Below are 21,260 nucleotides of genomic sequence, written 5' to 3'. Positions count from 1 at the left end.
CAGCCCTCTATATTGGAGACCTGCTTTAAAATGTCTAGCCTTGGAGCAAAGTCTGCATTTAAACATGAAACCCTTTGATGTAGAGAATGTTGGAGAGATCTAATTGGCAGTTAAGTAATTGGTCCGCAGGTTAGACACTTCAGCATTTACAATAGGACTTACAGCTCAAATCAGGCTTTAAAAGGAGAAAAAAAGGAATCCATGAATTAGGTACTTCACCTGGATTCCCCCCTTTTCTTAAGCTTGTATGATGTAAGGGTAGATAATCCAGTTTAAACAAAAACCTTTCACTCTTCTAATGGCAGATCTCTAATGTAGAGCTGCTAAATGAATATGCTGTCCCAAACTTTTTTTTTTTTAAACCCTGTGATTTGGGGGGGGGGGGGGGCTGTGACCTCAGACTCCCATAGTGCAGTACTCTGTGGCTGAGCAGCCAATCCCTTGGCCTGAGTGCTATCACCCAGGGACAGGGAGGATCGTGGATAGCTCTGAGCAGATTTCCACTTTGAAAATTGGAACTTGCACAGAACACTTCATGAGCTGCAGCAGTGGATGAGGGCAGCGGGGAAGCATTGGAAGGGTAAGTATAGACTCCTTAGGGAGCCTCCTATCAAGTGTATCTGATGTTTTGTCCAGTTCAGGGAAAGCACACTCATAAGATACTTTTTTTTTTTTAAATGAGTACACAGATGTTGGTCAATAATAGGAGCCAAAACTGTACATAGTATAATGTTTTGGGTCTTTGTTGGGTGCCGGTTCACATTTCTGCGATGCGGGAACACTGCAAATATACAGTGTGTTCCCGCATCGCATCCGCACCCCTGGCAGTTCACACTGCCATATGCGATACGCTGGGGGTGTCAATTAAAAGTTAACGACACCCCCAGATTATATCGCAGTGCGATCTGAAAGTTCGCGCAGAATCGATCCAATTCTGCTGCGGACCAAAAAAAGGGTCCTATGCGTGTTCGGTGCGATTGCGGTGCGAATTCAGCTATACAAACTGTATGGCTGAATTTGAACCTCACAGAGATTGCATGTAATTTCAGGAGCAGTGCGCTCCGAATTACATGCGATCTGTCATCGCAGAAATGTGAATCGGCACTTAAAGAGGAACTGAACTCTGAAGTAGGGATGCACCGAATATTCGGCGGCCGAACATTATTCGGCCGAAAATAGAGAAAATGGCACTTTCGGTGTTCGGCCGAATAAGTCAAAAGGCCGAATAATTTTGTGCCGAACAATAGGGCTGAACAATAGTCGATATGATATCGACTATCGTTCTGTGGCCGTAGGCGATATTCATATCGCCGAGGTCACAATATTTACAGGGGGAAGGGACTCGGAGGAGGACAGGAGGACTCACAGACTTCCGTGTTAGGCAGGGGAAGCCGGGACACTTCAGCGGTGAGCATACATACATTGCTCACTCGTGCACTGCAGCCCTCCCCACACATTCAGTGAGTCTTACTCTCCTCCCTAGTTTTTTCAATGGCACATTCAGGAAGCCAATCACGCCGTGATTAGCTGCACAGCGAACCAATCACGCGTGCCTGCACACCTGATTGGTTCCGCTGTGCCGCTACTCACGGCGTGATTGGCTTCCTGAATGTGCCATTGAAAAAACTAGGGAGGAGAGTAAGACTCACTGAATGTGTGGGGAGGGCTGCAGTGCACGAGTGAGTAATGTATGTATGCGGCTGTGCTCCTTTCCAGGCTCCTACTAGTCCACCTCCAGCCTCCTACTACCACCACTATGAGAGACTGTCTGTCACTGTATAATCTGATCGAGTCCACACTGACTGTCACTGAGTAATTGATGTTACCACATTAACCCTGACCTGCCCAGTGCCCTGTATCTGCAATTAAAATTTACAAGGCTGCCTGCATGCTTCCTGATTTCCATTCCCAGCATCCTTCCCAATCCCTACAGTGTCACTAACATTAACCCTATGGTACAAGGCTGCAGTGTGCACTGAATCCCATTCCCTACAGTAACATTTAGGGAGAGAGAGAGACATGAGAGGACAATAGAGAGAGAGAGAGACATGAGAGGACAAGAGAGAGAGAGAGACACGAGAGGACAAGAGAGAGAGAGAGAGAGACACGAGAGGACAAGAGAGAGGACAAAAAATTGGCAAAATAAATGGAAAAAATGCGAAACACCGCGCTCGGTATTCGGCCTTCGGCCAAACATTTCATTATTATTCGGCTTCGGCCAAGAATTTCATTTCGGTGCATCCCTACTCTGAAGTGGCTGCCTTGGTAGAGACAGGACTCTGCTTTCTCATGTCAGAGCTTTCAGCACTTTCAAGGTGAAAATTCAGCGGGACGTTGACCACACTCCAGATCTGAGACTAGCAGTCAGAGGCAGCGGTGCCTTAGATTGCACACTGCAGAATTACAGCTAGAGGCTGTACACTCAGGAATGCCTAGGCACACTCGCATACCAGGAAATTCATTCCTATTTTTCAGCAGGAATTCCAAGGCTTCAACTTCTGAAGACATCATGTTTGTGACGAAACGCGTCAAGCTGAGACGCACGTCGCCTCGTTTTGGGTACTAGCTGGAACGCAAGCCGCTGCTGGCTCTTCCGGTGTTGTACTGCTCTCCAGTATAGTGCGGGAAACTGCACGGGAGCCTTTTTTCCTTTTATCATATTGACCCTACAAGGAAATAATTGTATCTAGTAAACCAGGTTAAACGCTATTACGCTTCGAGGAGCCCATTTCCCTTTTCTGTGTTCATTTTGGGATCACCATAAGCAGCATCTACCTTGTGGAGAAACCCTATTGGGAGGACAAGCTGGGGACCTGCACATAGATCATGGAGCTCTACTTGTCTTATGGCAAGAGGGAACAACGCTATCTGGTGAGTGAGAATTTCTGTCCTTTTCAGCATGGACGGTGTCAACATCTTTATACCCAGGATAAATCTGTATTGCAGGAAGATTGTGTTTATTTGGTTGGATATCCTTAAAGGATCCTGTACACAGTTACTGTTGGACATTCCTTTGGGCATTTATATTCAAATATTTTGCAATATATCACTTATGTGCACATTTTTTCTTTCTTTCTCCTATTTTTTTTTTTTTTTTGCGCCAACGATTTACTCATTTATTTTTTAGAGCACTTTAATGATCTTACTATTTGCACAGTATTTTGATGTAATGTGTTTGAGTATTAGTTAGCACTAGAGCTTGCGCTGCTGATCGCATAGTCTAAGTTCTATTGCAGTATTTTTAATATTCTTTATATGACCAATAGTGGCCTGCAGCAGCCATAATAATTGCATATTTAATTACATTTTTTTTTTTTTTCAACACATTTCTGTTGCGCGAGTGATTTTAGAAAAAGGGTAAATTTTTCTGGTTATTGCTTAAACAAAACAAACCTTTTTTAAATGTTCCCTATAAAACCGAAAATTATTATTTATTATTATTATTTTTTATTATTATTTTTTTTAATGTTCTGTTCAACTTTAACTTTCTTTTTCATTCGACGATGATATAAAAGTTGTACTTGTACTTAAACGGAGTTCCAGCCATTCACTCACCTGTCCAACGGTCCAGCAATGCGGCCGCCCGAAGCCTCGATCCTCTCCCTCGGCGCCGGCATCACTGCTGTGGGCACCCGGCTGTGATAGTTTGCGGCTTCACAGCCGGGTACCCACTGCGCATGCGCAAGTTGCGCTGCGCGCCGTGATTGGCCGGCAATCTTCTGGGACCTTTGACATGTCCCAGAAGATTGCAGGGAGGGAGGGGGAGAGGAGAACTTCCGCTCAGGGCGCCGCGGCGCTCCGAGCGGAAGTGGGAGCGGGTACCTGTCAAAACTAGGTACCCGCTCCCCCCCAAAAAAAATGACATGCCAAATGTGGCATGTCAGGGGGTCAGGACTCCCTAAAGTGGAAGTTCCACTTTTGGGTGGAACTCCCTTTAAGTGTCGGTTCCCACTATAGCAGTGGTGTCCAAACTTTTTTCAAAGAGGGCCAGATTTGATGAAGTGAACATGCGTGAGGGCCGACCATTTTGCCTGACATTTGAACCATAAAAATTAAATACACACACACACACACACACATAAAAATATATATATATATATATATATATATATATATATATATATATACACACACACACACACACACACACACACACACACACACACACACACACACACACACACACACATATATCACACTTACAGAAACAGGCAATAGGATTGTAGAAGTGATATCTCTTCGGTCAGCTTCACAAGATCCTCGGTCGGCTCCTACAGGTGGCTGTGTGCGGTGAAGGAGATAAGGAGAGAAGGCATGCAATTTTCAAATTGGGCGGCGCCAGGCATATAGAGCCGAGGGGGGGGGGGGGCAGAGCGGTACTCGGGAGCAGCTGAGCTGCCGAGGGAGGCCAGAGGCCCCGCCCCCGAGCCATCGCATCGGCGTGGGGATGTGAGGAGTCTCTGAGAGAAAGGCATTGACAAAAGACAGCAGTGTCTCAGGGGGCCGTATAAAAGTAAAGGACGGGCCGCAAATGGCCCGCAGGCCGGACTTTGGACATGACTGCACTATAGCGATGTCAGATATCGCATGTGATTTTCACCTCACTGCTCGCAATTCACATGCGATGCAAATTCAGCCATACAGATTGGCTGAATTTGCAACACATACAGGCCAGTCGTGCAGGACCCTTTTTTTGGTCCGCACCAGAATCTGATTGCGTGGGAGTTCACACCTATGCAATCTGATTCCTGTCCGAATTGACAGTTTGCACTGCGATATGAGAACTGATCTGCCGGTATCATTAACTTTGTATTGACACTCCCAGCAGGTTGCATGCGGCAGTGTGAACTGCCTGCGAGTCGGGTGCGATGCGTGAACCCGCAGTGTTGCTTTACCGCTTCGCACCAATGTGAGCCTGCACTTATACAGTATATACACCTCTTTGCAAAAAATACATACTGTTAAAAACTGTACTAATATACCTTGTTATAGGGTCTTGGGTAATATGTTGAGTATGATATTATTTCATCATCAGAGGGTTGTTTTTGACTGTTTGTTTGTTTATATTGGACACTGTAGTATATTGTGTAATATATCAGATTTTTATAGAACATGCTGTTCCTTTTTATTTTACTAGATCTGAATGTCCCATTTATCTGCAGTGTGTGAGGCACTATTTGCAGTAGCTGTCTCTTGCTTGCATGTGTAATCTTTGTAAGAGGCTTGTGACATTGTGTCATTAGTGTCCCAGTGGAGCAGTAAATAACTATGTCCCTGTTACATGTTACAATGTGTTTATTTTTACCTTCTGACAAGCATGACACAGGCTGGCCGCATGGACAGTTTGGCAGCTTCATAGCAACAAATCTGTAGCAAACAGATAAACGTATTCCAAATTCTTTACATTTAGAAAATAGAATGTGTTATTTACTTACAGGTTAATACCTCCTTCTTTTTTTTGTGATCATATAGATCTAATATCGGACAGTGCACCTTAAAGTGATAGTAAAGGAAACCTTTCTATTAAAAAAATAAATATTTCTATCTATCTATCTAATCTATCTAATCTATCTATCTAATCTAATCTATCTATCTATCTATCTAATCTATCTAATCTAATCTATCTATCTAATCTATCTATCTAATCTATCTATCTATCTAATCTATCTATCTAATCTATCTATCTCAAACATGTCAGTTACCGACTCTGTGCAGTGTTTTTGCACAGAGCAGCCCCGATCCTCCTCTTCTCGGGTCTTCTTACGGCGCTCCGTGCCCCTCCCCCTTTCAGAGTGCCCCCATAGCAAGCCGCTTGCTGTGAGGGGCATTCGTGCTCACTCGCTCTCGAGCCGACTCTGCATCTAGAAGACAAATAGAGCGCAGCTCAGCCCCGTTTCTGCCTGCCAATGGCTCCTGCTGCTGCATCTCAGCCAGTCAGGAGAGAGAGACCCGGGAGAGCCTTGGGTCTCATGCACATTGCTGGATCGAGATCAGGCTTAGGTAAGTATTGGGGGGGAGCTGCACACTGAAGGTTTTTTTACCTTCATGCATAGAATGCATGAAGGTAAAAAAAAACTTCAAACTTTACAACTACTTTAAGCTGGCTACATGGGTAGAAACTTTTATTTGAAAGTTTTTGATTTTAAAACTTTTAATTTTGTAATAGTAAATGGGGTCAAATCAATGATTGTTTTCAACTGTAGTAACAAAAAAAGGAGGAAGATGGAAAATTCTTATCAACCTCAAATGTGGTTTATGTTCAGGAAATACCATTCATTCCGATATTGAATATTAAAAGTTAAAGTGATTGTAAAATCTCGTTTAAAAAAAAAAAAAAAAAATTTCTACTTACCTCCTCTGTGCAGTTGGTTTTGCACAGAGCAGCCTGGGCCCTCCTCTTCTCGGGTCCCTCTTCTGTGCTCCTGGCCCCTCCCTCCTATTGAGTGCCCCCACAGCAAGCAGCTTGCTATAGGGGCACCCGAGCCGAGCTGAAGCTCTGTGTGGTCATTCAAAAACGGAGCTGCAATTCGGCTCCGCCCCCTCTCTCTCGCCTGATTGGCTAACTGACTTTGACAGCCGCTGGAGCCTATAGCGCCGCGGCTGTGTCTCAGCCATTAAGGAGGGAGAGCCGAGGGGCTCGTGGACATCGCTGGACAGGGATGGGGCACAGGTAAGTAATGTATTAGGGGGTGCTGGGGAGGCTGTTACACACAGAAGGCTTTGTATCTTAATGCATTGAGTGCCGGTTCACACTTCCGCGTGTGCGGCGATCGCATGTAATATCTGAGCGCACTGCTCCTTCATTACATGCGATCGGATGTGCAGTGCGAATTCGCACTGCACCCGCACAAAAGTCGCACATGAGGCATTTTTTCAGCCGCATCGGGATCGGATCGCACAGTGGTTCACACTTGTGTGATCCGATCCTGTGCGAACTGTCAGATCGCACTGCGATATGCGATCAAACTGGGGGTGTCGTTAACATTTCATTGACCCCCCCCAGCGTATCGCATATGGCAGTATGAACTGCCAGATGTGCATTTGCGATGCGGGAACAGGCTGCGAATTCGCAGCCTTCCCGCATCGCACAAGTGTGACCCGACACTTAATGCATTAAGATAAAAAAAAAAAAAAAAACTCTGCTTTTACAACTCCTTTTTAATGTAATTTTGAAGTACTTGTTACATCTCTGATGGTTTTATTGAATTTACTGAATTTTTTTTTTTGTATTAAAATCTATCAGTGTTATAGCCAACTTTAGTCCTCTCCCAGGGGTAAGCTGGCCATACACTGTATGTATTTAGGTTGGTTTAAGTTGAACTGGCTGAAATCGGCTCCGTGGGCTGCCCTGTCGGCTCCTGCCTGCCTGCCTGGCATTCCCCAATTGGTAGCTGGAAGGCACCAGGTGGAAAATTGTCAACCAAACGGCTGCTACATTGAATCGGATGGCACCACAGTTCAGGTCTCTGACAGCCTTTCCATCCAGTGGTTTGGATGTGGGAAGGGTCCTGTTTCTCCATGTTACATCCTAAATTTGGATATGACATGGTGAAAAATGTTAGGCTTTAAGCTGAGTAAACTTCCAGAATATTTTCGTTCTACCTGTTTGCTGAATGAAATAATCGATTCTGTACAGCATGAATGATGGATTCTCAAACTGTGGCTATTGCATTCTGACAGCTGTCTAAACAGCGGCTACATCTGATTGGATGTAGCCACTGTTTGGTTGGCAGATCTGCTTGGCTCCTTAATTTTTTTGATCGATGAATGTCGGGCTGCAACTAGGAGGCAGATAGAAAACTAGCTGTGATTTGTATATTAGAGTCCTGTACCCAGCAATACCCCAGAGGAAAATCTCACTTGCCATAAAACAATAAAGACCACCCAGTAGTGTGCTTAACCTGATTAGATCATTCATTCAAGTAGACCTAAAAGGATCTGATTTAACTGATTTAGAGTCATGTATCTGTCTGCACTCTGACCTCTGGGGACAGGTCCTGGTTAACCCTTTTTGGAGGAAGATGTCAGCTGGGTAGGAATTCTTATGATTTCAGCCAGTCAATATTAGGGACATCTGGTTACCCCCCCCCCCCTCTTCTATAGATATATACAAGCTATTCTGCTTATCCCAGCATGCCTCTTTATGAAAGATCTTCCTGTCAGCTTGTGCATGCTTGTCCATCCATCATCTTAGGTCTGCAGGTGTTTTTAGACCGGTCAGAAGCGTTTGGTTATTTTCAATGTAGATCGGGTTGGTTATTCCTATTCCTCATACTGCATTCTACATAATAGACAAATCTGGCAGGGAGAGCGGAACCACCTTGTCCTGTCTGGGACAGGTGTGCAGATCAGCTATAGAATCCCTGACAGATACTGATAGATGGTTAGCTATTAAGTTTTGGTATTCTTACTTTTGGATAATGGTGAATATAACTTTTTTTAGCACCCATTTCTCATACGCCTTCAAGCCTTCTGTTCCTACCTATAACGTTTTTTCTGGATGATAACGGCTACTCCTGGACTTGGACTTCACTGTAAATGCTACCTAATTCCAGGGATTTATAGCCCAGCCATTCTCAACCAAAGAGCCCAAGATTTCCCCAGAGGTTGCTGGGGAATCCTTAAGCTGTGGCTGGTTTACCACCCCTCTGATGGTGCGTGCATGACATCGTCCTCTCTTTAGCGGTCTCTAAGGGGGGCATTCTGACCACCACTGTTAAAGGGGGACATTCTTCTTCCCCATGGACCTCCTTTGATTTGGTCTTGGGGGGTTCCTGAGACCTGAAATCTTAGGGCAGGGGTGTCAAACTCCATTTCATCACGGGCCACATCAACTTTATGGTTGCCCACAAAGGGCCGGTTATATCTGTAAGATTGGATGTCCAGAGCACCCCACGCTCTCTTACACCCTTACATGAGATGTCAAGAGCCCCCCCACCATCAGAAGTCAAGAGTCGCCCACCCTTCCTTACATCACAATGCACACCCTTTCCTTGTGCTGCTGCCAGGAAGAAGATACGGGGGATCTGGGAAGAAGTGCAGGGTCTGGAGGAGAACCAGAGGAGGGCTGGAGTCAGCTTCCAGAGTCTGCTGAATGCTGAGACCAGGGGGGGCCGAGGCAAGGTGGAGTTGTGGCTGCACAGAGAGGTGCAGGGTCTGTAGGAGGAGTTCTGCCCTCCTCTCTGCTGCAGACTGCTGAGAAGGGGGACAAAGACAAGCCTTCTGCAGCTGCACAGGATCTGGCAAGAGTTCTGTCCTCTTTTCTGCTGACTACAGAGCCAAGGTGGAGGGAGAGACAAGGGGGGTGCCACAGCTGCAGGAGAGATGCAAGGGCCACATGAAATGACCTGGGGGGGGGGGCGCATTTGGCCCGCGGGCCTTGTGTTTGACACCTATGTCTTAGGGGTTCCCCTGGGGTAAAAATTTGGGAAAAGGCTTGTCAAGCCACTCTACTGTTTAATATGTCTTTATGGATCATTGTGAAAAATGTAACAAACATGTTAAACTATTTTAATATGTTCCAGTGAAAGCTCAACAACAATCCTTGGTATTTTGGCTTTTAAAGTGTTTCATTTGGAGATAGGCAAGGTCTTGTGCAGATGTAACATAGTTGCAATATTTCAATTGGAAACTCTCCTTGTAGAAGTTACAAGCTGAATAAGTGTGTTATAGCTGCGTATGGAGGTTCTATATCTCCACCCTCTCCTGTAGACAGATCAGTTGATCTCCTCTGGCAGGGATCCCTGCTGACCTCTAATTTTTTATCTCAGAGGTACTTTTAGACATGATTGCCAACTCATCACTGTGCAGTCACACTGGATGTCAGTGTTATCTAGACCTCACTGCTCAGCTCTGTCATATGATATCTATCAGTACTGTATGGTTTGAGCTCTTGTATGTTAAAACTGTACTGGATGATCTCATAGAAACATTTTTTTATATCTAGCACAGAAATAAACGCCCTTTAGTTCTCTTCTGTTTCATGAAAACTCAATATATTTTGTTCAGTTCATCTGGAGAAATAGCATTACCTGAAACCTGCTGTAATACCAAATTTGCAGCTGAAAATGTAATTGAGGCTGGCTTTGGTGGAGGTATAGAAACTAATGGGCAGGTGGATGAGGAACCTAATTGGGTTTAGTGTCGCCATTGTAGCACTGATGACAGCGCAGTTTAGAAAGTGGGGAGCAGAGTCTACCTAACTTCAGGCTCTGAATAGTGTTTTTATTTTATGGGATAATCTCCTTTCCAGCTATTAAACAACCCAAAGTTAGGCCCGCCATACACTGTGCAAATTACTTTTCTGCAACCACAGGTTGCAAAAAAGAGATATTCCCTCGATTCCCTCATCAACACAGAGTGTTGACAGGGGAATCAGCAATTTGTCTTCTCCCGGCAGGGAAAGCCGTCCCTACCGGGAGAAGACAGTGATTATCACTGGCCGCTATAGCAACCGCTCGCAATAATTACAAGAGAATTCGGCAGGCTGGTTGTTCCCAAGTTGATTGATCGATCAATTTGTTACATTCAGCCTGCCCATTAACAGTTAGAATTTTGGCCAGTTCCTGCTACACAGGCTGAGATTCATACCGTGTAAGGCTGGCCTAAGAGATTAAAAAATGTATGCGTTTTTAAAAAGAATTTCCTTGTTTGTGTTGTGTTGTCTGTTTCATTTGTATTTAGTTATTTTGGCTGGAGTTGCATTTTAAAGCGACTGTCAATATTAAATAAAAAAAAAAAAAGCCCTGTCTGCAAAGATGGGGGTTAATATTTACCTTCCCACTGTGACTATCTTCTCTGAGACCAACACACTGCTGAGTGTTTAGGATGCCTGATCATTGCATGCTTTAGTTCAGTTCACCTCCCCCTATGTCTCTGCTGTGTCCTGTTGTGATGTAGGATTCAGTGGGTGGAACTACAGAACGCAGCGGGAGATCATGCACCTCCAAGCATTGGGCACTATGGATGGAAGCACAGCATCCAGAGGGGGATCAAGCATCACCGCTGGAACCAATGAACGCAAAAGGAGATCAGGCATCCAACACTACCAGTAGTGTCAGATGCTGAAGATTTTTCAGCAAGTGGCAGGTTTCTTAACAAGGTTTTTTTACAAAGCACATTTGGTCTAGTAGCAAGAGTCACTTTAAAGGAAGCCAGTGAGAATAGAAATATAGGAGCTGTCATTGCAACCCATTTTATGGCACTTTTCCACTGCAAGTACAGGCTCGGCTCTACTCGGCCCTGCTTGGCCCGGTTTGCTTTTCCACTGCTGGTACCGCATGGTGCGGTGTTGGGAACGGTTTGGTAGGGTTTGCTTTTCCACTAAAGTAGTACTAAAGTTAAATGGGTGGGATAACAACGATTCTCTGACCAATCAGTGGCTAGTAGTGACTGCATGCAAAGGATTGTGGGATATGGTACCGGGTATGGTACCTCTTGGAACCACAATCCAGGTGGTACTGTTTTGAGAGCCGTACCGTTCGGTTCCATGCAGTGGAAAAGCGCCACCGTACCGAACCATTCCTACACCATACCATGCGGTACCAGCAGTGGAAAAGCACAAAAGCGAGCCGAACCGTTCGGTTCCATGCAGTGGAAAAGCTCCATTAGAGTTGCATACTCCAGAGTTGTGATCCTTGTTTCATTAATTAGCGAGTCAGTGACTTGGATCAAGTGTGCAGGTCAGGATTCCTGACTTCAATGGCTATATAGGTTTTGGTTTAGTAACTACCAGAGTTGTGAGGCAAGGATAGGGAGCACCAAAAAAAAAACATCACTAGCAGATCTCCTATTTGTATCCCCAGTGGTTCCATTTATTATCACATATGTTTGTGTCCATCTTGCATGTCTTAGAATCCCCAGAAATGCTTTATATTTATGCTGTGTTTTTGTCTTTTCCTCCTCCAGAGTTTTGAAGCCGCCAGGAGGTGGATCAAGTTGCATTTTTGGTGCTGCTGAAGAGGCCTCTGTTTCAAGCCGACAACACAGAATGGCCTCCAATATCTTCGGGTCCTCTGCAGAGGCTGAAAATGTACCAAAGAGGTCCAACCCTCCAGGTTTGTGTTTTAGTTGGTGAAGGGACTTTGTTTACACCAGTAACTATGTAATTGACTGGTAAACTATTAGCAGATCAGCTCAGAGATGAGCAGGGAAACCATAGTGATTGTATGGAGGCCACAAACAAGCTTTTGCAGTGCTTCTTCCCCATCCCCCAGTTCTGTTAAGGAGCACAGACTTGTCCATTGTTGCACAGCCATTCAAGCAGCATTTTAAAGCATACTTCCCTTTTTTTCTTTTTTTTTTTTTTTTACTCCATGAATGGAAATGAGTGATTGACACATGACACACCCATGTCTCTTTTTTCTCTATTCACAAGCAAATTGCAGAAGTGAGTGATTTCCATGACACAACATAGAATGCTGAAATATTTGTAGAGAGGCATGACTGCACTAGTCTGGCTTGCAGGTTGAATATGTCTGTAATCTGAGACTGGATTTTTTATTTTTTTTTTAAATCAAGAAACCTTGCATCTACGATTACCAATAAATGTGAAAGGAAAATTAGCTGTGTATTAAAAAAAAAAAAAAAATCTGGTTCTCAGGATGCTAATTTATTATTACTAGTTTATTTCTAAGAGTTTGTGCAGCCAAAACTTAATGTATTTGTACTGAGTTGGGAAGAATTTTGAGTTTTTACTGCTGTCTGAGCTCCATTACAGAGATTATCCCTCACTGAAAGTCCATTCACACCAATGCACTGTAATAAAACACACGTGGCATTTATTCCGAAGGTACCCTTGATGACTATTCATTCAACGTTTGCACTCTGTGAGATGATCAGAATTATAGACTTATTATACATTGCATGGTGATAGCACGCTGGGTAGGGAAGCATGCAGCATGGAAGGACTGGCATCGAGCAGCAGGAGGTTTCTGGTGAGTGAAGGATGGGAAGACTGCACACAGCTAGCTGGAGATTGTGCTGAGCTGGCATTGGAGTTCTTCCTGAAGATGTCTGGTATCAGCAAGTGACATCTCCGAGAGCACCTCCTCCCCTTTTGAGAGACGCATTCCTGGCTTCTGTCCTGATATATGGACAGGAAAGCTGCATCCTGTCTGTGTATACTGTTATCCGTTATGAATAGTCCTAAAAATGTGTGCTATGGTAACCTGTTTCCTGGATCACTAGAAATGCTAACATACCATCAGAGAAAATAAATTCAAGTAATCTGCATGAGGAAGAATTTCAGTCTATGCGCCAGCATATTGATTATTGGCAGCTCTGCTACCACTATCTTCAAGTTATACTGGTTTTTGGGCAGTTATTATTTTATATATATATATATATATATATATATATATATATATAAATATAATATATATATATATATATATATATATATATATATATATATATATATATATATATATAATTTGTGTATGTGTGTGTGTGTATATAGATATAGATATATATATATATATAGATATATAGATATATAGATATATATATATATATATAGGTGTGTGTATGTATGTGTATATATAGATATAGGTGTATGTATGTGTATATGTATATACATACATCTACACATGCACACAGTATCTCACAAAAGTGAGTACACCTCACATTTTTGTAAATATTTTACTATATATTTTCATGTGACAACACTGGAGAAATGATACTTTGCTACAATGTGAAGTAGTGAGTGTACATCTTTTATAACAGTGTAAATTTGTTGTGTCCCCCCCCCCCCCCAAAATAACTCAACACACAGCCATTAATGTCTAAACTATTGGCAACAAAGTAAGGACACCACTAAGTGAAATGTCCAAATTGGGCCCAAAGTGTCAATATTTTGTGTGGCCACCATAATTTTCCAGCACTAACCCTCCTGGGCATGGAGTTCACCAGAGCTTCACAGGTTGCCACTGGAGTACTCCTTCATGACGTCATTACGGAGCTGGTGGATGTTGGAGACCTTGCGCTCCTCCACCTTCTGTTTGAGGATGCCCCACAGATGCTTAATAGGGTTTAGGTCTGGCGACATGCTTGGCCAGTCCATCACCTTTACCCTCTGCTTCTTTAGCAAGGCAGTAGTCATCTTGGAGGTGTGTTTGGGGTCATTATCATAGTGGAATACTGCCCTGCGGCCCAGGCTCCGAAGGGAGAGGATCATGCTCTGTTTCATTATGTCACAGTATATGTTGGAATTCATGGTTCCCTCAATGAACTGTAGCTCCCCAGTGTGGGCAGCACTCATGCAGCCCCAGACCGTGACACTCCCACCACCTTGCTTGACTGTAGGCAAGACACACTTGTCTTTGTACTCCTCACCTGGTTGCCGCCACACGCTTGGCACCATCTGAATCAAATAAGTTTATCTTGGTCTCATCAGACCACAGGACATGGTTCCAGTAATCCTTGTCCTTAGTCTGCTTGTCTTCAGCAAACTGTTTGTGGGCTTTCTTGTGCATCAACTTTTTAGAAGAAGCTTCCTTGTGGGACTACAGCCATGCAGACGAATTTGATGCAGTGTGTGTGTATGACAGGATGACACCTCCACCCCTTCAACCTCTGCAGCAATGCTGGCAGCACTCATATGTCTATTTCCCAAAGACAGCCTCTGGATATGAGGCTGAGCACGTGTACTCAACTTCTTTGGTCGACCATGGCAAGGCCTGTTCTGAGTGGAACCTGTCCTGTTAAATCGCTGTATGGTCTTGGCCACTGTGCTGCAGCTCATTTTCAGGGTCTTGGCAATCTTCTTCTAGCCTAAGCTATCTTTATGTAGAGCAAAAATTCTTTTTTTCAGATACTCAGATTTCTTTGCCATGAGGTGCCATGTTGAGCTTCCAGTGACCAGTATGAGAGCATCAGAGCGATTAACACCAACGAGTCACATGACATCGGGAAGGGAAAATGGCTAATTGGGCCCTATTTGGACATTGTCACGTTGGGGTGTACTCACTTTTGTTGCCAGAAGGTTAATAAATTAATGGCTGTGTGTTGTTATTTTGGGGGGACAACAAATTTACACTCTTATACAAGCTGTACAGTCACTACTTTACAATGTAGCAAAGTGAAGAGGCATATTTACAGTTTATCTGCCCCACCGGGGAGACAACTGATAAAACAACTCTGGATAAAGGGACCTCCCCCCATTGGTCCAACGCCTGCCGACTGAGGTAATCCGCCTGCCTGGTTTCAACCCCGGGAATGTGTACGCCAGAGAGGACTAGAACAAAACGGTCTGCCTACCTAAGAATTCCGGCTACCTCCAGAGCCGCCAGGACACTTCTTGTGCCCCCCTGGTGATTGGCATATGCCACGGCCGCTATTTGCCCAGCTGAAGCACCGGAGAACAAAGCCACCATATCAGGGACTCCTTCGTTCCCTGGCTCAGCCAGATCTGAATCTCCACAGACTACGGATTCTTGTGCCATTTGCCCAGAATCTCCCATTGCAGGGACCTCTTATGGAACTGTGACACCATAGCCTACCTTTGAGGCAGTTTTGTTTTCCATTTTACGTGGAACATGTACATCGCGTGGTGTGAGTCTTGGGGTGTTCATCCTTGCTCTTTTTTGGTGGCTCGGATCTTGACCTTCCTTCAACGGGGGGTTGAGCAGAAACTGGCCTTGAGTACTTTCAATGGTCCCTTGGCCACACCACGAATATTGATTTATTGCGGATGTGGGAACAAATTTGGTGACTGCAACAGCTGCACCCTGTAATTTCCTAATTTCTGTCAATAGGTGGCAGCGCATTACTACCACAATTATTTTCAATGGCACCTAAAATGCAGTGCAGTTTTGCCGCAATTGGCACACAATAAGCTCGGCAAAACGAAACTGCGTTTTAGGTGCCAATGAAAATAATTGCACCTAAACCTGCATTTTGCGATTTTAGTGCATTTTGAGATTGCAGGCAGAATCGTAGGGCCGCATTACGAAAACGCCCAAGTGTAAATGGAGTCTAGAGTAAGATAAAGTTATATTTCTCTATCGCTCATTGACAGACGTAGTCCTCGGTGATACAGCACCTTCGGGTTATGTTGCCTCCACAGGAGTAGGACTAGACAGGAAATAAAATGCTCTGGCCACACCCTAGGGGCAGTCCCAGAGGGTATATCCTCTCTCTCTCTGCCTCAGCAAATCAGTTTTTTTCTGTCTAGTCAGGAGTAAGGACCTAGATACCTTGCTGGGATCTTCGGTCCTGGCAGGATTTTTTTCTTAGAAAAGAATTTTTTAAGACAGCTTTTTTTCTACAGTGTTCCTGTGAGATCTTCAAGCAAGAAAGCTGAACTGGGCGACGGGCTGGATGTTGAGATCCAGTGGTCACCCCAGTTCAGCCTACGAGCGCGTGCAGGCCATAGCTCCGCGCTGGGTCGGCCGCGACCTAGTCCCACTGGACGGGGACTGACCCTGCGAGTTAAACGTCTCGCTGAAACGCCAAAGACCATGAGTCACGGCGCCCGTATTGGTCGACAGCCCTCCTACCTCGGTGGAGAGGGGTACTGTCAGGAGTTGGCGCCCGCCTGGTTCCGGTATGGTGAGTAGTATGTTCCCCCTTTCCCCCTGACGGGTCTTGTGGTGAACGCGGGCCCCTCTCTGTAATGGTAAGGATGGGTTCCCCTCTATCCTACAACATGTCACAGATCCCCCTAATTGAGTGTGATTTTTGTGTACAAGAAGGCAGGAGGCTTGGTTTGGGAGCTGACAATCTAATTGTAAAGATGTGTAAATGATTGTAGTCAGTGGCAGTACTAGAACTTTACTGTGATAGTATAAGGTATCCTACCTGTCAGTAGCCACAGGGCGATGTCTATACATGTATACTGCATTCCAGATCATTCCTCCAGCTAAGCAGCGGACCGCATACGGCCCGCTGGGGTCCGGTACCTCCGACCACGCTGACCACCATGAGGGCGAAGGGTTGTGAGGCCGAGATCCTTCTGCAGACATGCCGCTATTCTGTGCAGGCCGCCGCCATTGTCTGGTAGATCGAACGAGGCCGCCATTTTGGTGTAGCCTCGTGTCTCCAGCATGGGGGCGGCCATGTTTGAGGTGACTCAAACACCTCATGGAGCCAGGGGGAGGAGCCGGCAGGCGTGTTAAGGGGCGGAGCCGCCTCTTTTACCCAGGAAATAGGGCCAAAGACTTCCTGTCTGTAACAAGACAAGCACTGAGCAAGCTGATGAAAACTTCTTCTCATCAGGGATGAGCCTTGGGGTCTGTCTCTCTCTCTGTGGGGTCCAAAAAGGCAGGTAACACTGAGGGGCGCTGTTGCGACTGGGGGACACAAAAAAAAAAAAAAAAAATTTTTTTTTTTTACTTTGTCATTTTTTGTCGCTGGCAAGTGTCTTGTATAATCATTGACCCTGCCGCATAGGTATCCACACCTGATCCCCTCAAGGTGGCCGCAGGACCCTTCAGTACCCCACTTGCTTTTAATGCATTATCGGCAATTTTGGAGTCTTTGGTATCCCGGGTGGAGGTGGCCTGTCAGGGACGGGGGTCAAGTAGCGACCCCCGCCTACCCCTATTGTTTATCAGATACGGATTCGGAACTGGTCAATACAGTTGCAGGTCCCTCTTAGGGGGCTGTTGTCTCAGGTAATATCTCCTCAGCAGTGAGGAGCACGTTTCTGCCTCCGCCATAGCACAAGAGTGGTGGATGCACTAGTTGTGTCCGTCCGGGAAACCTTTAGTCTTGAGGTTACACCGGCAGAGGTAGCTGAGACTGAGATTCCTTTTTGGTACTTGTTAGCCTACCAAAAGGGCGAAGGATTTTCCTTTACCCAAATGGGGTCGTTTTGAAACGAACCCCTGTTATTTCCAAACGCATGGCTAGGTGCTATCCGTTTGAGGAATTCCTCTTTATAGGATAGACGGTACCACCTGCTGTCTTGCCACAGACTGTTAGGATAAAAAGACCTCGTAACTAACGAGGACCTTCCTTTTCTGCTCATATAGAGTTGTTCGTTCCGCGAGGGCGGGCGATAAGGCGAAACCCTCCAAAGCCCCTTTAGAGGGGTTTCAAAGGGCGCTGGTCGGGTAAACAAAGAGTCCGGCTCAGCCAAGCCTGAAGAATATAGCCTGATGCGCCCCTACCCATCTCTGGGGTGGGGGGGGATGTCTTCACCGGTTTCTGGAGGACACAGGATCGAGTTTCGATCACTTCCACCGGTGCGATTCTGCCCTTCTAACATTGAACGGTTTCAGGGGTTCTATTCGAACCTATTCACAATGCCCAGGAAAGAGGGCAAGGTGCGTCCAAATCTGGACTTGGGAAGAAATAGAGTCCATCCGTACAGTGGTGGCCTCCCTGCATCAGGGGGAGTTCCTGGCGTCCATAGACATATAGGATGCCTATCTTTATATCCCCATCATCGCAGGACATCAGCGTTTTTTCGCTTTCCCAAAGATCATCCCTGGTTCCCACCAGGAGACTGAACTATCTGGGCCTAAGGTTGGATACATCCTGGGCAAGAGAGTTTCTCCTTGCTGGGAAACTCCAGAAGGTTCAGTCAACGATTCGGATGTTGCTGTCCGTCAATTGGCTGGGACTGATGGTGGCCTTCTTAGAGGCAGTACCGTATACCCAGTCTCATACCCGAATTCTCCTGAAGGAGATTCTTTTTTAATGGAATCAGAATTCCGATTCCCTGGACAATCGGATCCGGTTGAGCGAGCGGACCAGGAAGTCTCCGATGCTCAACCAGGGGAAGTCATTTCTTCCGATAGTGTCTAGATTACCAATAAGGGTATCGGAACTGAGAGCGATCAGATTTTGTCTGATTTACTGGATCGAGCAGCTCTAGAGCAGGCCGATTCGGATCCAATCGCATATGGCCTCTTCATCCAGAGGTTTTTTCCCTAGCTGTCCCTTCATTGGGACATCCCGGATGTGGATCTGTTGGCACCTTGGCCTAACAGGAAGGTGCGGAGGTTTGTAGCTCGCGCCACGATCCTCTAGCGGACGCAGCAGAAACGCTGATCGCCCCGTGGGGGCAGTATCAGCTACGGCATGCCTTCCATCCTCTCAAGTTGCTGCGGGAACTTCTTCGCAGGATAGAGGTGGAGGGAATTCCAGTTATTCTGGAAATTCTGGATTGACCTCGTCAAGCCTGGTACGCCGACTTGGCGAGGCTAGTCGCGGACGCTCCTTGGAGACTTCCTCTCAGGGAGGATTTGCGGTCTCGGGGACCGATCTTCCATCTTGCTTTACAGTCGCTGGCTTAATGGCCTGGCCATTGAGACCAGGTACTGAAGGACAAGGGAGTGTCAGCTTCAGTTATTCCTACCTCCAGTTAAAGCAAGGAAAGCGACTTCCAGCACATGGAAGTCTTATATTGCATGGTGTGAATCTATTGGATTTCCCCCACAGACCTATTCGGTGACCCGAATTTTGGTCTGTCTGCAACAAGGGGTTGAGCAGAAACTATCCTTGAGCACGATCAAGGGTCAGGTTTTCGGCGTTAGCAATCTTCTTTCAAGAAACCTTTGGCTAATCATTCCTTGGTGCGGAATTTCATCCAGGGGGTGCGACATCTGGCTCCGCCAGTGCGCGCACCCTTACCGCCTGGTATCTTAATTTAGTGTGGTCGGTTCTTCAGAAACTTCTCTTTGAAGATATTAGGGAGATTCCCTTGCTTACATTCCCAGAAGGTGGCCTTGGTGGCCATTACTTCTCTACGCAGGGTGTCAGAACTGGCCGCATTATCCTGTCGTTCCCCAGATCTGGTGGTTCATAGGGATAAGGTGGTTCTTCTTCCGAATCCATCCTTCCTTCCTAAAGTGGTTTTCGTAAGACGGACTCACTTTTTGTAATCACGGATAGCCCTTGAAGGGGGTTGCCTGTGTCTGCCGCGACCATATCTACATGGATCAGTCAGACGGTGGTACAGGCTTATTCTATTAAGGGTCGGAATCCTCCGTTCCCTGTTAGGGCGCACTTCACTCGAGCGCTCAGTACTTCCTGGGCCTTTCGCCATCAGGCGTCAGTGGTCCAGGTATGTAAAGCAGCCACCTGGTCGTCGGTACATACCTTTACAAAATTTTATAAAATTGATGTGATGGCATCGGCGGATGCCTCATTTGGCCGCAAGGTTTTGCAGGCCGCAATTTGAGGAGACCGGTGGTCTACCTCGAGGGTTTTTTTCTGTTTGAAAATTTTTTTGTTGAATCTCATCATTAAGGATGAGCATTGTAAACTTCTAGTTGGCACCGGTTGGGCCTTCTAGATTTGGATTTGATTTCCATTTTCCCACCCCTCATTTGTGATACTGCTCTGGGACTTCCCGAAGGTGCTGTATCACCGAGGACTACGTCTGTCAATGAGCGATAGAGAAAAATGGATTTTTGTAAAATCTTACCGTAAAATCCTTTTCTCTTAGCTCATTGACAGACGTAGTACCCGCCCCTCTGTTTTTTTGAGTTGGGTTGGGTTAAATTCTCTAAAGACTGCTTTTATGACATAACTGATTTGCTGAGGCAGAGAGAGAGAGGATATACCCTCTGGGACTGTCCCTAGGGTGTGGCCAGAGCATTTTATTTCCTGTCTAGTCCTACTCCTGTGGAGGCAACATAACCCGAAGGTGCTGTATCACCGAGGACTACGTCTGTCAATGAGCTAAGAGAAAAGGATTTTACGGTAAGATTTTACAAAAATCCATTTTTCTGCCTGTGTTGCTGCTGGACGTTTCCTCATTTCCTGTCTGGTAGAACTGTTGTCATGAAGACAGGAAGTGAGTGGAACTCTCTAGCCTTAAAAAAACAATAGGGCTTCTTGTCTTTTCCCACTCTTGTCAAGAATGTAAAATTAAATGATTGGCTGGACACACACACTTTAATGCAGAGAGTAAAATCTGCAGCATAGATTTTGTGGAAGAAGACTTTTTATGCCACAGCAAAACCCAGGCAATATTTTTAGATCTTCTGGCAACTCCCCCAATTTATATCTATATCGACTTTTGAAGTAAGGTGCAGATGGAAGGAAATTACACAATACAGAGACAGAAAATTTCCCAGCACATTTACCAGCTAGGCTGCAACCCCCCCCCCCCCCCCCCCCAAAGAGACCACAGTGCCAAGGCTCCACTTTAAAGTGCAGTCCTAACACTCTTACATCTGAGGGTTCCCAAGTTGGAGCATATATAGTAGTGGATAAATTAACCGGTTGCCGACCGCCGCACGACTATATACTGCGATACTGCGGCGGTCAGCCCCGGCCAGGCAGAGTGACGTATCGGTACGTCA

The 21,260-nt window shown here is 45.7% G+C and overlaps 1 protein-coding gene across 1 annotated transcript in view; it reads left to right on the top strand.

Annotated features, from left to right (window-relative positions):
- JPT2 (Jupiter microtubule associated homolog 2) overlaps positions 1 to 21,260 on the top strand; it is an 89,156-nt gene that overhangs the window by 47,453 nt on the left and 20,443 nt on the right. The window contains exon 2 of the mRNA XM_082262259.1: positions 11,908 to 12,056. Within this exon, the coding sequence (XP_082118385.1) occupies positions 11,908 to 12,056 (149 nt within the window). The remainder of the gene's footprint in view (positions 1 to 11,907; positions 12,057 to 21,260) is intronic.

The sequence above is a fragment of the Pelophylax lessonae genome (genome assembly GCF_965119305.1).
Source record: "Pelophylax lessonae genome assembly, chromosome: 6".
Lineage (NCBI taxonomy): Eukaryota > Metazoa > Chordata > Amphibia > Anura > Ranidae > Pelophylax > Pelophylax lessonae.
Note: the sequence above shows the minus strand (reverse complement) of the source record. Positions and strands in the feature narration are given on the sequence as shown.